At 45.6% G+C, this 15554-nt stretch overlaps 1 protein-coding gene across 1 annotated transcript in view; it reads right to left on the bottom strand.

The window, feature by feature from the left end:
* JAZF1 (JAZF zinc finger 1) overlaps positions 1–15554 on the bottom strand; it is a 296969-nt gene that overhangs the window by 111622 nt on the left and 169793 nt on the right. The window contains exon 2 of the mRNA XM_045828884.1: positions 11872–11944. Within this exon, the coding sequence (XP_045684840.1) occupies positions 11872–11944 (73 nt within the window). The remainder of the gene's footprint in view (positions 1–11871; positions 11945–15554) is intronic.

Below are 15554 nucleotides of genomic sequence, written 5' to 3'. Positions count from 1 at the left end.
GCGTCGGAGCCCACAGCCGAGAGCTACTTGATAACTATGACGTCTGAGGGGCTCTGAACCTGGGGTCTGTGCACCGAAGGGGCCCCGGGGAGAAATCAAGAGACCTGTGAGGCTAGATAAAAACAAACGTACACCTTTACTTTTGTTAGCCTCTAATTAAAATGTAGCCTTTCTTGCAACTATGAACATAGGCAGCTACCCACAGTATTTTCCAAGTATCTATTACTTTGCACCCCCTACAAGTCACAGTACAATTGGAACAGATCTCAAAATATTGTTTGTACTAATTACTTATTTGCAATTATGGAAGCTATTAACCCGGTACCCTAAGCTTTCTTATTTAAGGCCTTAAGAAGCACATGCTACCATATCACGAATTTGTGATTGTAATATTTTGGCAATTGTATTTTAATAAAATTGGTTTCCTTTGTTATCCTATATAATTTAGTTTATGAATTTACAAACAGTGTTTTGGGAAACAGCCCATAGGCTTAACCAGCTCACCAAAGGTGTCCAGGGCACTAAAAAAGTTAAGTGCCCCCCCTTCATTGTCTTAGGTGTGAAAGGGCAGTAAGAGCCGCGAGGGTCGTTGGGAGATTACAGGTGACACAGCCAAGTGCACTGCCCAGTGTCCCGCTACAGCAGCCGCTCAACTAACAGAATCTAAGCTGTGCTGAAAATGATAAGACAAGGGAAGTAATTTTCTGTATTATACACTTAATTCTTCCTCACCATCACAGTTGCGATAAAATTTAGCTTTGGTCTTTTAAGGATTTAAGGTTAATGCTTTCTTACAACTTGACTATCTTTATTTGTTCAGGTAGGATGGCCGTGTCCGGTCTGGAACGACATGGCTGTGCGGCCGCCCCTTCTAAGTCCAGATCGCTGTTGCGGGAACGGGCTGCACGCAGACCCGAGGTGGGAGTCCACGCTCTGTGGCTGAGGACAGGGAGTTCCTTCTGGGGACATGGGCTGGCTTCGCTGCGCTGCTTTCAGCCGACAGGCAAGGTCTTAGCCGTGGTGTCGGAAATGAGAACAAGTTATTTAGAGACTGAAGACATGGAGCTATTTTAAAGCTTGCAAGTGAAGGGACCTTCAAAGGCAAGACGAGTGTTTAGGCTCAGCATAAAGAACCTCAGTGTGAGAAAATTAGGTAATGTTTCGACGGAGTCCCAAATCAACGCTCTCAGCAATATGAAAGTATCCTGCAAATGGGAGTGCGTTAGAGCTACGAAGGGAAGATTCATGGCCTTCTTAATTAACTCCGAGGTGCTGCGCATAAGGGGAAAATGATAAATCAAGTGGCTCACTGCCAGCGATCTGAATTTCCAAATGAAATAAGAGGTGTAGCGCCTGGAGTCATTCTGTATATGTGAATGCTGGGGGTGAGGGGGGCTCTCCAAGGTCATCTCTTATGTTAAAATTCGCCACTATACACAGCAGCCCCTGAAGCTGTCGGGTGTGAGGCGGCAGAAGTAGAAAGATGCATAAAACACAGAATGGGAGGGCAACACAACGTACATGTAGAACTGTGACCGTTATTCATGCACGTATTCAAACGCTGAACACCTAAGGTGTTCGAGGTACTGCTCTAGAAGTTGTGGAACACAGTGATGACCAAAATGGCAAAGTCCCTGCCCCCATGGAGCTCACGTTCTCCGGGGGGAGACAGCACTCAAGGACAACACGCACTGTGATCTCAGGTAGCGGTAGGTGCCAAGAAGAACATGAACGCAGAGTAAGGGTGTACGGGGAACTATCTTAGCTGGTGCCCAGGGAAGACCTGCAGTGCGGGTGACGTCTGACCAGACGCCCGAACGAGCTGGGAGAGTGAGCTGTGTGACACCCCGATGGGACAGACAGCATCCCGGCAGCGGGACCAGCAAGGACGAGAACCGGGGGTCAGGATGAGCTGGGTGCGCTCAGGGAGCAGGAGCTGTGGCGGGGGTGGGGTGGTGAGGCGGGAGAGGTGGGCTGCCTGGTTGCAGAAGACTCGTTGGCCGTGGTGGTGAGTATCGCTTTAATTCCAACTGTGAGAGGAGGCCGGTGGTGGGACACAGTAAATCTGTCAGCTTCCACTAAGGCAGAAATACAAGCAAAGAAATCCTGGCCTGCAGAAGAAACAGCGATCGATCCACATTGCAGCACTCTTAGCAGTGGCCGAAACATCAACACAGGCAAATGAATCTGGGAACAGCCTGGATGCCCACCAAATTAGTAGTGGAGGGGTTGAAGTATTATCCATCCACACCTTAGAATTTTCCGTAGCCATTAAAGAATGAGAGTTACCCTCGGGGCTAGAGAGAGATTAAGTAAACAAGCAGAGAAGTGTGTGTATTATACATAAATTTGTGTATTACATCTTTCTTCCTCTGTCAATCTCACATTTTTCTAAAACACGTCACGACCAGCCAGACCCCTCCATCTACGCCTGCACGGAGGACGAACATCCACGGGCACGTGCTGTTGCATCAACACTGTGGCGTGACGGAATGAAGCCAGAGAGGAGGGCGTCCGAGGCCCCGGAGACGGGAGATGAGGCCCTGGAGCCAGCTGGGAACAAGGGGGGGGGGAATGAAGTGAACGTGGGCCAAAGACCCAGGTGAATTCAGAGATGAGAGGGGGTAAGCTGCAATTGAACATAGACATGGGAAACACTGGGAACAGATACATCTAGCAAGGTTTTCACTGGGGCCGAAAGGACTACGGGACAGTGCTGAGGGTGCAGCTGAGGCCGGAGAGGCCGTGTAGACACTGTGGTGGGGTGAACCGAACTGCCAGGTGCTGCTCTGTGGCGACTCCTGGCCACCAGCCTGAGAGAGAGACATGCTGTCTGAGGCTGAGGCTGGAGATGATGAGCGGGCAAGGACACTGGGGCAAAGGGATGCATCTAAACCGGTAAATTCAAAGTGCACACCCAGCAGCCAGCCAGAATGTGGAGGCAAGGAAGAGGGGGTTAAATCCCAAAGGTCTCCAGGCAGATGTGGCGAAAGAGGAGATGGTGATCAGTGGGGAAATGTCCCAGTTAAAGACGCTGACAGTACAGCAGCTCTTGTTTAGGACAAAGTCCAGCAAATGGGGTTCTTCCAAGTGGGGAGGAGAAAGGAAGTAGGTGTCCAATTCTAGACAGTTTCAGTATCACTGCACCCCTCTTGACCTGTAATAAGTTAGATTTTGAAAAATGCAGCTTCGAACTTGATTCACAAAGATGCATAAAACAAAGATTAGTCATAAATACTGATGGTTTGAGAAGACTAAAAAAATGACCTGATATTATTCGAGTTGTATAGGCAACCTGTTTTAAAACAATAACTGCCCTGAGAACAAACTACAGAGGACAAAAGAAGTTATACAAGGAGGCCTAGCCAGCGAGTCGTACCGCCCAGCTCTGCCAAGACTCACCTCTCCTCCCACGTGTTTTACGCCAGCAGCACAAGCTAATTGTTAGAACAAGCCAAAATGTCACGGAAGGGCTCTTTCTGGCTTCCCAGTGTCTGCTGCCTGTACATGGTTTTCACAGAACACAATGAAGCAAGCCACATCAGGTTAGAGATTACAAGGAGAAATCTGGCAGGCAGCCATCTCCGCTTTGTTTCAACTGATGTCCATAAAAACGCAGGCTAAGAAAATGGTAGCACGACGTCTGGTGTTTGAGATCTAACAGCACGCAGCATGTTTATGGCATGCACCAGGCTGCAGGCTGGGGCTGCGGTGCACAGAACTGCAGATCTGGTGGACAAAGGGAAAGAGAAACGCCTGTCTTGTACTGTAATAAACATGACTGCTCTCTGAAGACCACAAACAGGTGGTTTCATGGAGGGGAAAAAAAACACCCACTGCCTTTAGATTAAAAAAAAATCAAATGCCTCAGGCTTGTTTGTATAAAATAAAAGGCCAGGGGACACTTGTCTAATTACAGCATTTTTAATGCTGTGCAAGGCTGTGAAAGACTACAGTCTGGCAAAAAGGAGTGCAACTGAAGAGGGAGGGTTTGGGGAAACTGGGTGAGGCTTTGGAGTGAGGAAAAACATGGGAAAGAGAAGGCGGCGTTTGTTCAGTTCATTCTGGTAGGAGGACTAATAAAAAGCATCCAGAATGATTTTATTTTCATTCAAAACAACTTATTTAGTACACTCTTCCTTTAAGTTCTTGAACACATTTAGAATGATTGCCGTGCAGACTTTGTTTCCGAAACCAATCACCTGGGCCGTCTTAGGGGAGGGTCTCTATTGCTTGCTGTTTTCCTTGTGTAAGGGCTAAATTTTCCCGTCTTTCATGTCTAGTCATTTTTTACCGTGTGTTAGACATTGCATTATCTGATTCACTCCTGTGAAGACTAGTTATTTGGAACTAGCAGATAGTTCAATTTCAGGCTGGCCCTGTGCAGGCCTGGATTTAGCCTTGGTCAAATCCATGGACAGCCCAAAGTGTTTCCCGAGACCTTCTGCTGTGTCAGAATTCCTCTTCAATCTCTGTCTCCCCTGAGGATCTTAGGGGACCTTGGATTTAGGTGTCGTTAGAGTGTCTCTGGAGCTGGCCACACAACTCTAGGACAAAGTTGTTTCTAATTAAGGTCTTTCTGGTACTTCAGCTGGAAGATTAGGGTGTTGAGAAGGTGCTTCTGTGCTGGCTGAGCTGGAATGCAATGCCTACCAGCACCACCTGACCTCTGGTCTCACTGTTGCATCCTCACCCCTGTTGCCACTGCTCTTCGGTAAGGCCCCCAGAATTACCTTGAGCAGGTGCAGCCAGCCCTCAGCTCCAGGTCCCCCTGCACTACGGACTCTGGCAACTTCAGCTGCCTTGGCTCAGTGGGGCTGCTACGCGTGGGCTCACGCTCCCTCTACTGCAACGGGAATGGTCCTCAGAGTGAGTGGGAGGTCGCAGGGCTCCCCTCCTAAGTTTCCTTTCTCTTGGGGAATCACCACCTCACACTGCCCATGGTCCTGAGTCCGAAAACCACCATCTCATACATCCGTCCAGTCGTTTATGGTGGAAGAACTAGTTACGGCCATCTGCTAGTATATTTTTGTGCTAAATTCCATACAAACGCTGACTAAAAGTTGTGTAACATTTCATTTTCATCACACAACTCTCTCAATGCACATGGATAGGAGAGGCTCCCATTTCCTCACGGAAGTGTCGCTAACTCAATCCTTTATTCACTTTCACACATATTCACACATAATTCACACTCATTCAATAAATATTGATTGAGACCACCCATGTGGCAAACACTGTTCTGGGGGCTGGGGACACAGTTGTGAGAGACAGGAAATGTCTCTGCCTCACGGAACTCACTCCCTAGTGGGAGCTGCTCGGCCCTGCTCCAGAGCAATGCACCTTTGCCGTTGTTCCTCTAAGTATCGAGCAGATAGAGAAGGAGGTGACTTGGCATAAGGAGAACGTAGGGGAAAAAAATACCTATTACTTGAAGAACACTATGTCACAACAGGCACTGTTACATGCGCTTTCCGTGCACTCACTGATTTAATACGTAAAGAAACTACTGTCACTGGAGATGAAAAAGCAGAGTCTGAGACTGCCAGCTTGGCTCACAGAGCGGATGAGCAGCAGAGACGAGACCCAGAGCTCAGCAGGCCTGCTCTGGAGGCCACACTCTGAACCCCACACGACCCTCTTTTTCTCAGCGGGAGAAGGGTTACATTGGAGTTGCAGGTGGGGAATGGGATAAGCAGCAACAGTTTCTAAGAGAAAAGAAAAAACAATAACCCTTAAAAAAATAAACAACAAACCCAGAAGCCAGCTAAGTATCTGGGCAAGTTGTGAGAAGTAAAGGGATCATTATTAAAAGAGGCAAAAAAAAAAAAAGTTGATTGAGTCAGCAGACAAGGGCACAGTTCTGTCCACCCCCTCCCCAGCAGACCATGAGGAAAACAGATAGCGTTCTGCATTTGAATCAGAAAAACAGAAAGCTGTCCTGAATAAAAAGGCTTTGGGGTTCCTTGGGGAACTTGAGGATGTGGGTGGAAATGACCATTCTAGCAATGGCCCGATCAGTATGCACAGAACCAGTCCCATCAGATGCTTCAAGAAGATGTGCTCGGACTCAGGTACACAGGAGAGTTACATTATCCCGCTTGGAGACATAGAATGCCCATCAGCATAGGAGACGACGATATATCCCGTGGTGAAGAAATCCATTTTATTTAACTCAGGATTTCCAAACTTAACCAGAGAACCCTCCTGTGATTAGCTCAGAGGGTGTGTGTGTGTGTGTGAAAGAGAGCAGGGGATGGGGGAGGGAGAGAAAGACTGGTGAACACCCCTTGGAATTACTGTTCTATGAAACCCATTTTATAATTTGCTGTCTAAATAGCAAACATCAGGCTAAGTAAATACAGTTTTAGGAAGTCACACCTAACTGCTACTGTGCTGAGCAGTGAAGGGAATTTGAGTGGAGCTGTAGTTTAGGTACAAACTATTAAAATTTTCTTAGGTAGTACATGACAAGGATTGAATGCAGGAAGGTACCAATTTGCACCTAGGCATGATATTCCTTTATGACTTATACAAAAATGATAGGTATTTAAAAAATTAGAATTTGGAAACTTCAATTTATATTACTTTAATAAAAACTTTGTAGAGAATGCAGTATAAGAGCCAAGGCCATGCATGTTATTATATCTTTAAATTATCTCACAGTTATTATCCATTTCTGGGGCATCGCAAGTTAATAATAAGCTATCTTGTCACCTGGAGGCAGCTCCCTGAACTACATTATAATGACCTGAAGGAAATATCCAGAGGTAACCTACGTCTTTCTCATCAACCTTTCCATGGAGACTCAGCTGACTTCCCTCTGCGGCTCACCTATCACCCGCCTACTGGGTGAGACGTGGCGGAGGGTGGCTTCCGGGGTGCTCCCGGGGCTCTGCCTTTCTCTCCTCTTGATGGAACAGGCCAAGGTGTGCTTTCCCACCGCAGCTGAGGCCTGCTCAGCTGGGAGGTACCCTGCGCGCCCTTGTCTCTGTGTGGCAGCGTATCATTTAGGAGTTACTGGTCACCTCTCAGGACATTTTTAGCTTCTGCTGTCTTACTGTTTCATTTTACTAGGTTGCTACCCTCCCATTATCTACAGCATGGTAATTACTCTTATTTTTGTCTGTGGTCCCTCTGCCTGGCTGTCCTCTATTTCTCCAACATTAGTCTTCCAAATTCCCCCTTACTTTTCTGAACTAGCCCTTGACTACTCTCTGATACCCCCACAAGCCAGGCTGTGCAGTGACCAGAACACAGCTTCTGGAGCCTGACTGGGCAGATCTGAACCCAGTACACTTCCTTGGTGTACCCCCTGGGGAAGCAGAGCAAGTTATTCAACTTCTGAGTCTCAACTCCTGCACCTGTAAAACTGGAGGTCTTCCAGTGCCTCCTCCATGTGGTTATCGTGAAGATTAAATTCAATAGCAGTGAAAAAATGCTCAGCCTAGAGCACAAGGCGAAAGTGTTATATTTTTGCTTTTTAAGTGTTATTCCTTCTATATTCTTTCATTCAAAATCTCCTAGCTTTTTTCTTGCTCTTTATACTTTATTTTCCAGGCAAATAAATATACAGACTAAGCAATTAAATTTCCCATTACACACACCTGTCAGTGTTCCTCATGTCACAGAATAGAACTCCCTATCCTTAAAATTTATCTTTTTTTCCTGCAGAACCGTTCCCATAAACTTCACTAATTCATTCAGTCTCATTAAACTATTTCTATTTTAAAGTTTTCTTGGGGTATCGTAACAGACCTATTTTTAAAGGAATTAAAGGTTTGTTAAACATTATGTTCAGGAGAATGAAGCAATATTAAATAGGCATAAATAAAGGCTACTATTTCTACTCAATTTTCTTTTTGTAAGCCAAAAAGCTAGCTCAATTTTAAGGATCCTAGCCTTGTTGATTTCAGTCAATGTTATTGCCAAAGAAAGTTTCATTTCAATCTTGAGATGCCCTAAAGTACATTAGAGTTGGACAAACAGATATACGAGCAGAGAAATATTAATTCTTTTCCTGCCTTCACTGCTCAGCAACATTAGACTATTTTCCCCTGAGGTTAAAGAAAAAGATCTTTTACGTGTTCTTTATTTTTTATAGTCCTCTTTTCTGCTGTAGTCAGGATATTGCTGTCAAGTGGACTCTCTTTCACATTACCTAACCCACACTAGTCTTTAGTCTCTTCTTGAATCCGTACTGGTTTCGTGTGACTTTCAATGTCTCCCTTCCGTATCTAAGGCCCCTGAGATGCCTTTAGCATATTTTCCCCATGGCCAGACTTGGCTTCATCCTCGCTCTGCCCTCCTTCCTTTACTAGGTGTTTATTTACCATCTACAAACAAATATCCGAAGTGTCTCCCAGGTGTTAAGTACCGTGTTATGAATGTGGCACTGTCCAGAAAGGGATTCCAAGTGAGAGGCATTGTTAGCAGCTTGGGCAACCCCCTCTCTTCACCTAAAAACCACTAGGAAACGTGTCGATCCTCCACACGTGTCTGCCGCTCAGAGCTGGGACGTGACGTCGTAAATTGTTTTCTCAGACCTCTGAACACAATGATGTGTCCACTTCGGGAAGAGTCTTCTCCAGGTCCAAATTGGTTTACAGCAAACACAGAACATGGAGGAACCTGCCAAACAACACCGTGAGGACAGAAGCAAAAGAAAACCCCGAGGGTGGGAGCATTCTCTGGGCCACCAGGCCCATCCCTGGAACGGTCCCTGTCAAGAAGAGGGACCACGTCAGAACAGAAGAACTGAGGGGCAAAACATCCGGTGCGATGTGATATTCTGGCTGGACCGGGACGAGACGGACCACTGTACAGGGTTGGTTTAGATCACCTGGGAAGATCTACTATGATCCAGGTCAGACATACATTAGATCCCAGAGTACTGATCTGTTAAAGCAGAAATCAACAACTAAAGAGTAGCTCGCAGAATAGTATGCCAGCTTTTGTTTAAAAATTATGTACACATTTTTTAAAAATAAAAAATATGTGCTAAGGTATTACCCAGTAGTGATACTTGGGTGGTGGGAATGACATGTTTTAATTTAAAGAAAAAATTTTTTGTTGGATTATACTTTCTAATTTTCTACAATGTCTGTCTAAGGCTGTAGTGATAAAATATTCTTCTTAAAAAATGACTCATTTCCTCCCAGAAGACTCATCCAAGAAACTTCACATCCACTGATTATGGCGATTCTAGGATTCAGGCCTATCCCCCACTGCACCGTTTATGCAAGACTGTCACACTTGATTCAAGTTCTCTGGTGTCCTTTTGTGTGTGGGGCTCTTATCTCTAATTTGACTTCTTTTTTAGTCCCAAATCACACTTGGCGGAATATTTCTTTCTTTGGTGAGTGTAACACCTGTGTCATGAATGAATAAATCCTGGCTGCCAACATGGCTGACAAATACGAGCAGCACGAGCAAATGTGAAAACCTCACAGACCCTGATTAGGATGAGGCTGAGTATCACACGAATTTGTACATACCCAGGTAATATTTTATCCAACACACAACTGCTGTACCATTGAAAAGTCCTACTCAATACCACAATTGATATATAAACCCATTCATCCTATTCTTCAATACGAGCAAGCTAATTAACATTTATATAATTCTAATGTACAAACATTTTCAAAACCCATGCTAATCACTGGAAATAACACAGGTCTTAGGAGTAATCCAGACAAACATACTTCTTTATTCACATCTGATGTGATTTCCAAGGTGTTCTACTTTAAACATCCCCCAAATTATGGGTAATGGTAAACTATAGGTATTCTCTCTCACTTCCAGGGAAGGCTGACAAGCAGCAAATCCTAAAGATTATGCAAATAGGTGCTTATGTTAATGAATTATTTTAAAACCAGGATTCATAAAGGAACTTGAAACAGCACAGGCAACTCGGATTCAGAGCTCTCTTACCCAAGGCTGAAGTACATTTTCTAACAAGGCACCAAAATGAAACCATCCAGATAATCCATTCCCAGCTTTCTACTTCAGACACTGAACCTCAGAGCTCTGACACCAACCAGCTGAAAACACACTCTCCGTTGTACACAAAAAAGGGACGGCCAATAGGAATTCATGCACTGAATTACGAGCAGGGAATTCTTCTCATTAAAAACTAGTTTCGCTTTCCTCTTGTCTCTTCAGGGGTGTGTGCTTTCCTAGCATCCGTTGATTTCAGGTTCTCTCCAGCAATCATCACTGTCTCCGTTATTTGACTTGGCTGACACACCAAGTCCTCTTCAGACCCGAAGGATCGAGTTCTAACTGTCCTCTGAGCTTGTGCTCGCATGTTCGCTTTCAGCAAACACTCATGTCACTCTACAGACAGGTCAGGTGCTGAGAATGTGTTTACTAGAAGACGAGCTGCTACTTTGGAGAGCAGGACCAATGAAATGCCACTGGCCCAGTGAAGAGAGGAACAAGCAGAGGTCCCCAACCCCCAGGAGGAGGGCTGGGCTGTCACCAGTCTGTGGCCTGCTAGGAACAGGGCCGCACAGCAGGCGGTGAGCACGGGTGGGTGAGCTCTGCCTCTGGTCTCCTCACCCCCACCCGGCCCATGGAAAACTGTCTTCCCGGAAACCGGTCCCTGGTGCCAAGACGGTTGGGGAAACTCGGGAATAAAGTATACAGAACAAAATGGTATCACTTGTGTCAACTGAAGTGGCTGCCAGTCAGCCAGGACGCTTGGGTTCAAGAAGGAAACTACCTAAGCCATGCCTGGCAGGTTGGAGTGTTCAAGATGCCTGCACGCATGACCTGAACAGACACGTCTGTAGAGGTGGAGTACACCCCAGGATAAGCCCATCTGAAATTCCCTGATGACTTATCAGGGGTCCCAAAAACACTTTAGGACGAGACCCAGAGGGGTGGAAGGCAGGCCCCTCAAGGGTATGACTGAGGTAGGCTCAGAGCACTGTGGAGTGGAGCGCCACACCCCAAGACTCTGCTCCATACCCCGCTGATCTCCTGAGTGCCCTGCCGCTGGAGGCTCTGCCCCATGGCCAGCCTGGCTCGGGAGACTCAGCCTGGTAAGACACTTGCCGGCTGCCCCGCCCGCTGTGCTGTCTCTCCTGGACCTGTAGGCTGAGGTCTGGGACTTGGGTTCGCTGTCCCCCAGTTCCTAGTATGATGTTACTAATGGCTGTTTCTGAGTGATTACTATTGTTATTAGGTTGATAAAGATTAAGAATAAATCTTGTGTTAATAAAAACTGAGTGAACCTGTATTAATAAAATGAGTGAATAGCACAGCCACCTGTGTAGGCTCCCTGTTCTTTCTGGATGCCGATGTCACCTGTAGGGCTGGTGGTCGCACAGGTGGCTCAGAGCTTTTGGTTCCTAGGGCTCACATCAGACGACGTGGGCAGGGACCAAAGGCTGGCGTACAGGAAAGACCGCATCACGAAACACACGCTCACAACACTGCTACGTAACTTTCTGATATTAAATTATTTCAATTTGTTATATCCTGATATATAGTCTGTTATTCCAAACTATGCTCTGAACTCATAAAATACCTCTTTGCCCCAGCATTTAAAAGTTTCACTCAAACGTAAACCCATTCACCTCTCAAACTGCCCTGTGAAGTCAAAGGAGCATAGTCGAACTCTGCATACAAACTAGCTCCAGAATGAGCTTGTAAATCAGTCATTTTCAGCCGTATGGACGCACAGGGAACCACCTCCTCATCTCTCCAAATAAACAGGGAAATTCCACACCCAGGCTGATTTTTTCAGTAATCTCCTGCAAATAGTTTAAAACTGAAGGCATTTTTTCTACTCTGAAAAAGATACATTAAAAAAATAAATGTGTGGCAGATATGACGTTGCTATAAATTCTGAAAACAGCTTACCTATTAATGTAGCTGAGGGCAACATAGGTTGGCTGCTGTAATTCTTGTTTTTCTAAAACACGTGGATCTGTATCTGTAATAAAAACACAATTATGATTTTTTAGTTTTTGCATCAGAATATATGAGCCTACCTAACAAAGTACTTGAGGCTAACCAGAGAAAGATTAATTTAGTATACCTCTTGTTAAAGAGGACTTGGTCAGCAAAGCACAATCATTTGTTCATTCATTCACAAATAACAAGATATTGCATTACTGTTCAAGGGAATTCCAAACATCAACAGTGATAAAATGTCCATCTGTCACACAAACTCTTGCACAATCCCCCTCATAAATATTGGTTTTCACTGCTTACAGTTACAATGTTGGCATGGTTTTTGGTGGTGAATCGGCCTAAGAAAGCAAGTCTCTGTTAATTATGCTCACTTCAATGCTGGAACAAATTAGTTGCCATTGGAAAGCGCCATCAATTTGAAAAATCTGTGGAGTATTCTTGTTTGCTGAAAACTTTTCTGGATTGGGATTCACATTCTGGAGGGTAACTCTTCTTTTGAATTGTAGAATGAGTTTATTATAACTTTTCGAGACTCGCAACCAAATTCCCATCCTGGTTCGGATCCATAAATGACACATTCATCAGAGGGGCTTTCCCTCCTGAAGAGGCAGACTTCAACACCATAGCAACCTTCTGTAAAGCTGCCTCTCCCACACAGCGCATGTGCGCGCGCACACACACAAACTCTAAATAAAAAAAAAATGCATTTTACAACTAGAAATGTATTCAAGATTTCCACGTAGCAACATGATTGGGCTAAACATGCACAAACAATGTTTACGTAATATTAAGATGGGGAAACGGAGCACATTTTTGTTTTCTTAGAAAAAGGTTCAGACGTCGCACACAGATTTCTGTTCATTATAACCTCATTTGAAACCATCTCATTGTTGGGACTCTCCCAGCTGCACTCAGCGGGCATACACTTTTTGATGCACGGGCAGATGTTTCCAGCACCTCGGTACAGGACGAGTTTACTGCACGTGGCAGATGTAAGATCCACTCACAAACTCCGAAGTGCGTTAACCGGTAATGGGGTTGGGGTACAGACGCCGAGGCTAAAATGATAGCACAGAATCACCTTACAAGGTTTCAACTCCCTGACTAGAACTGGACAGCAGTGCCAAATGTATTCTTGGTGTGTTAATCATCTCACACTCATTTCCATTGTTTTTCCTGTGCCAAGAATTTCAGGGACATCGTATTTGGAAAGCCTGCTTCTTGGGCTTCTGCCACTGCAGGTCCTTGAAAGCCAACTTCTCAACAAGAGACAAAGATCCTCCGAATGGCTCCATCAAGTCGGGTCTGGAGTTTTTGACAGCACCAGTGAGACCAGACAGTAAGTCGGCATTTCCCGTCCCTCCTCCAACGATTACACTGCAGCCGGCGCTGTAGATCACTGGCCTACTACTATACCCTGTGGCTCTCTGACTACATGGAAGCCACTCTTTGAGGGAAACAGGTTTTCAGTACAACCCTCACTCACACTCACACTCATCTACGTGTGCTGTAACCCCCACAGTATATCCCGTTTCTCAGAGGAATGCTTTGCGCACTTCAGATGTTCACGGGAGAGGAATCAGTGGCACGGTGCTCACCGGGGACAGGTGTTTTACCCCTAGACTGGCCCACTGGAACACTGGGCGGGCCACGTGTGCCCACGGCGGCTGACGGACTGACCCTGTGGGGTTTCCCTCAGTGTTTTACTGAAGTGAGACACAAGAGATCAGAGACAAACCACGAAAATGAGGAGGAGGAAGAAGAGAGAACAAGATGATTGCAGATGTCTGTGTGGAACATGTCTCGAGAACTCACAAATCCATTCTGCTTCAAGTTTAGGAAAAGATGAGTGAGGCTCTGAGCTTGTGAGGCAGGGGCCTGAACCCGATCCACTGAAACTCGTTCCTTCGTAGAGCATCTGGTGCGTGGTTGCATCAGGGGTATTTTCGAAAGAACACCACTCTGAGTCTAAAATGTGTGTATAAAGGGGGAAAGGGTTAAGAGGCCAATAAACATTTTTATGTCTTCCACTTCAGCCTTTATTTTTGTAACTGAGTCCCAGTCTAATTGTATTTTCAAAACCATCTTCTAAAACCTTTCTTTTGTTTCCAAGTTACATAGTTTGAGATGCTACCTCCCTAAGCTATCTTGACTTTTTCTTTGATTAGAGTGTGTGTGTGTGTGTGTGTGTGTGATGTACACACAATTTTTATTACTCCTTTCTTTTTCATAATCCAGCACTTGTTTGGAAAGGGGAAAGTACCCTACACAAAATTCTATAGTCTGATGCCCACCCCCCACCACATGGCGCTGGCTCCTGACCTGCACGCGGACTGCATCTTCTAATATTGCTTCACAAGAATCTTTGTATTCTATTTGCAAAGCAAGGCTCTGAAACGTTTTCTGTCTTTGTCTCACCACCCTCCACTACCTTTGCTAGACTTAGGCTCACATGCCCTGAAACTATGAGTGGTGAAACGGATTTCCAGAAGCTTCTAAAGGCCACCCTCTCCATGACAAAAAGACCATCTGGGAAGCACCCCAGGCAGGAATCTCCTCTTTTTTCCTAGTTTGCAGACTCTAGTACCTGACAGGAAAGCAGAACTTCCAGACAGACATCCACTGGGCCTAAATATCTTTTTCAGATGAGATGTTTCCTCAGGCAACCTTAAGAACGCTCATTAAAGCTCCAGCCTCTTAAGATGGTATTAGACACTTGGTGCCCGCACATCAGGAGAGGCCTGCACAGCGCCCCCTGGAGGAGACGCAGCAGGGGCCACCCAGCTTCCGGGCTGGCTGATTTGCGGGGATCGTGACTCACCACTTGCAGGTTTCAATTATGCCGCTGAGCACTTCCCATTCAGTCAGTGCATGATGGCTGCCTTCGTTATTTCTACCTTCCTAACAGAAAAGTAACTGAGGCTAAAAACTCGCTACAGGAAAGGATTACAATGATGAGAGACCAGGATTTTCACAGTAGGATGGTGACGGCCTCCTCATGAAGACAGAACGCATGTTGTCAGCACAAACTGGTCAGACTAACACTACCCATGGAAGGTTCCTGAATTCAATAACAAGAACATCTTTATACCATGTGCCACACCACTGAGCTTTTCACATATAAGTTGCCACAACAAGAAGTGTGATATGAATTGCTGTCACACTCAACCTCCCAGATTATTTCTCTGGCTTGTTTGTTTACGACATCGATAAAAACGTGAAGCTGGAACGTTGGCTGCCATTGCCCAGAGATGTCATCCACTCAGTAAATGGCTGGTGGGATAGAAAACACTTGAATTTTCACAGCCCTGTGATGCTCTGTAAAAGCCGGCAACTGGCGAGAATGTGAGCATTTCTATAACGTGGCTGCCCTTCGGCCAAACAAACTATCCTACCCTGTTTATGCCACTAAGAGACAGAAAGGCAAACCCAACCCTTTCTGGCAGGGCAGGATACAGCCCGTGTGCACACGGAGACACAGTTTTTCTGCCTCATACCACCTCTTGCACACTCAGCGCTCAGTCAACCTGAGCTGCATGAGAGAATTCAAATATAAAAATGTACTTGAGAATACCCAAGCAATAAAAACCTGGGACCTTACTTTAAAGCTTCTAAAACACAGCACCCTC

Source organism: Phyllostomus hastatus, unplaced genomic scaffold (genome assembly GCF_019186645.2).
Source record: "Phyllostomus hastatus isolate PE091 unplaced genomic scaffold, TTU_PhHast_1.1 phas_scaffold_78, whole genome shotgun sequence".
Classification (NCBI taxonomy): Eukaryota; Metazoa; Chordata; class Mammalia; order Chiroptera; family Phyllostomidae; genus Phyllostomus; species Phyllostomus hastatus.
The sequence above is the reverse complement of the archived record's forward strand: the minus strand, read 5'-3'. Positions and strand labels throughout refer to the sequence as shown.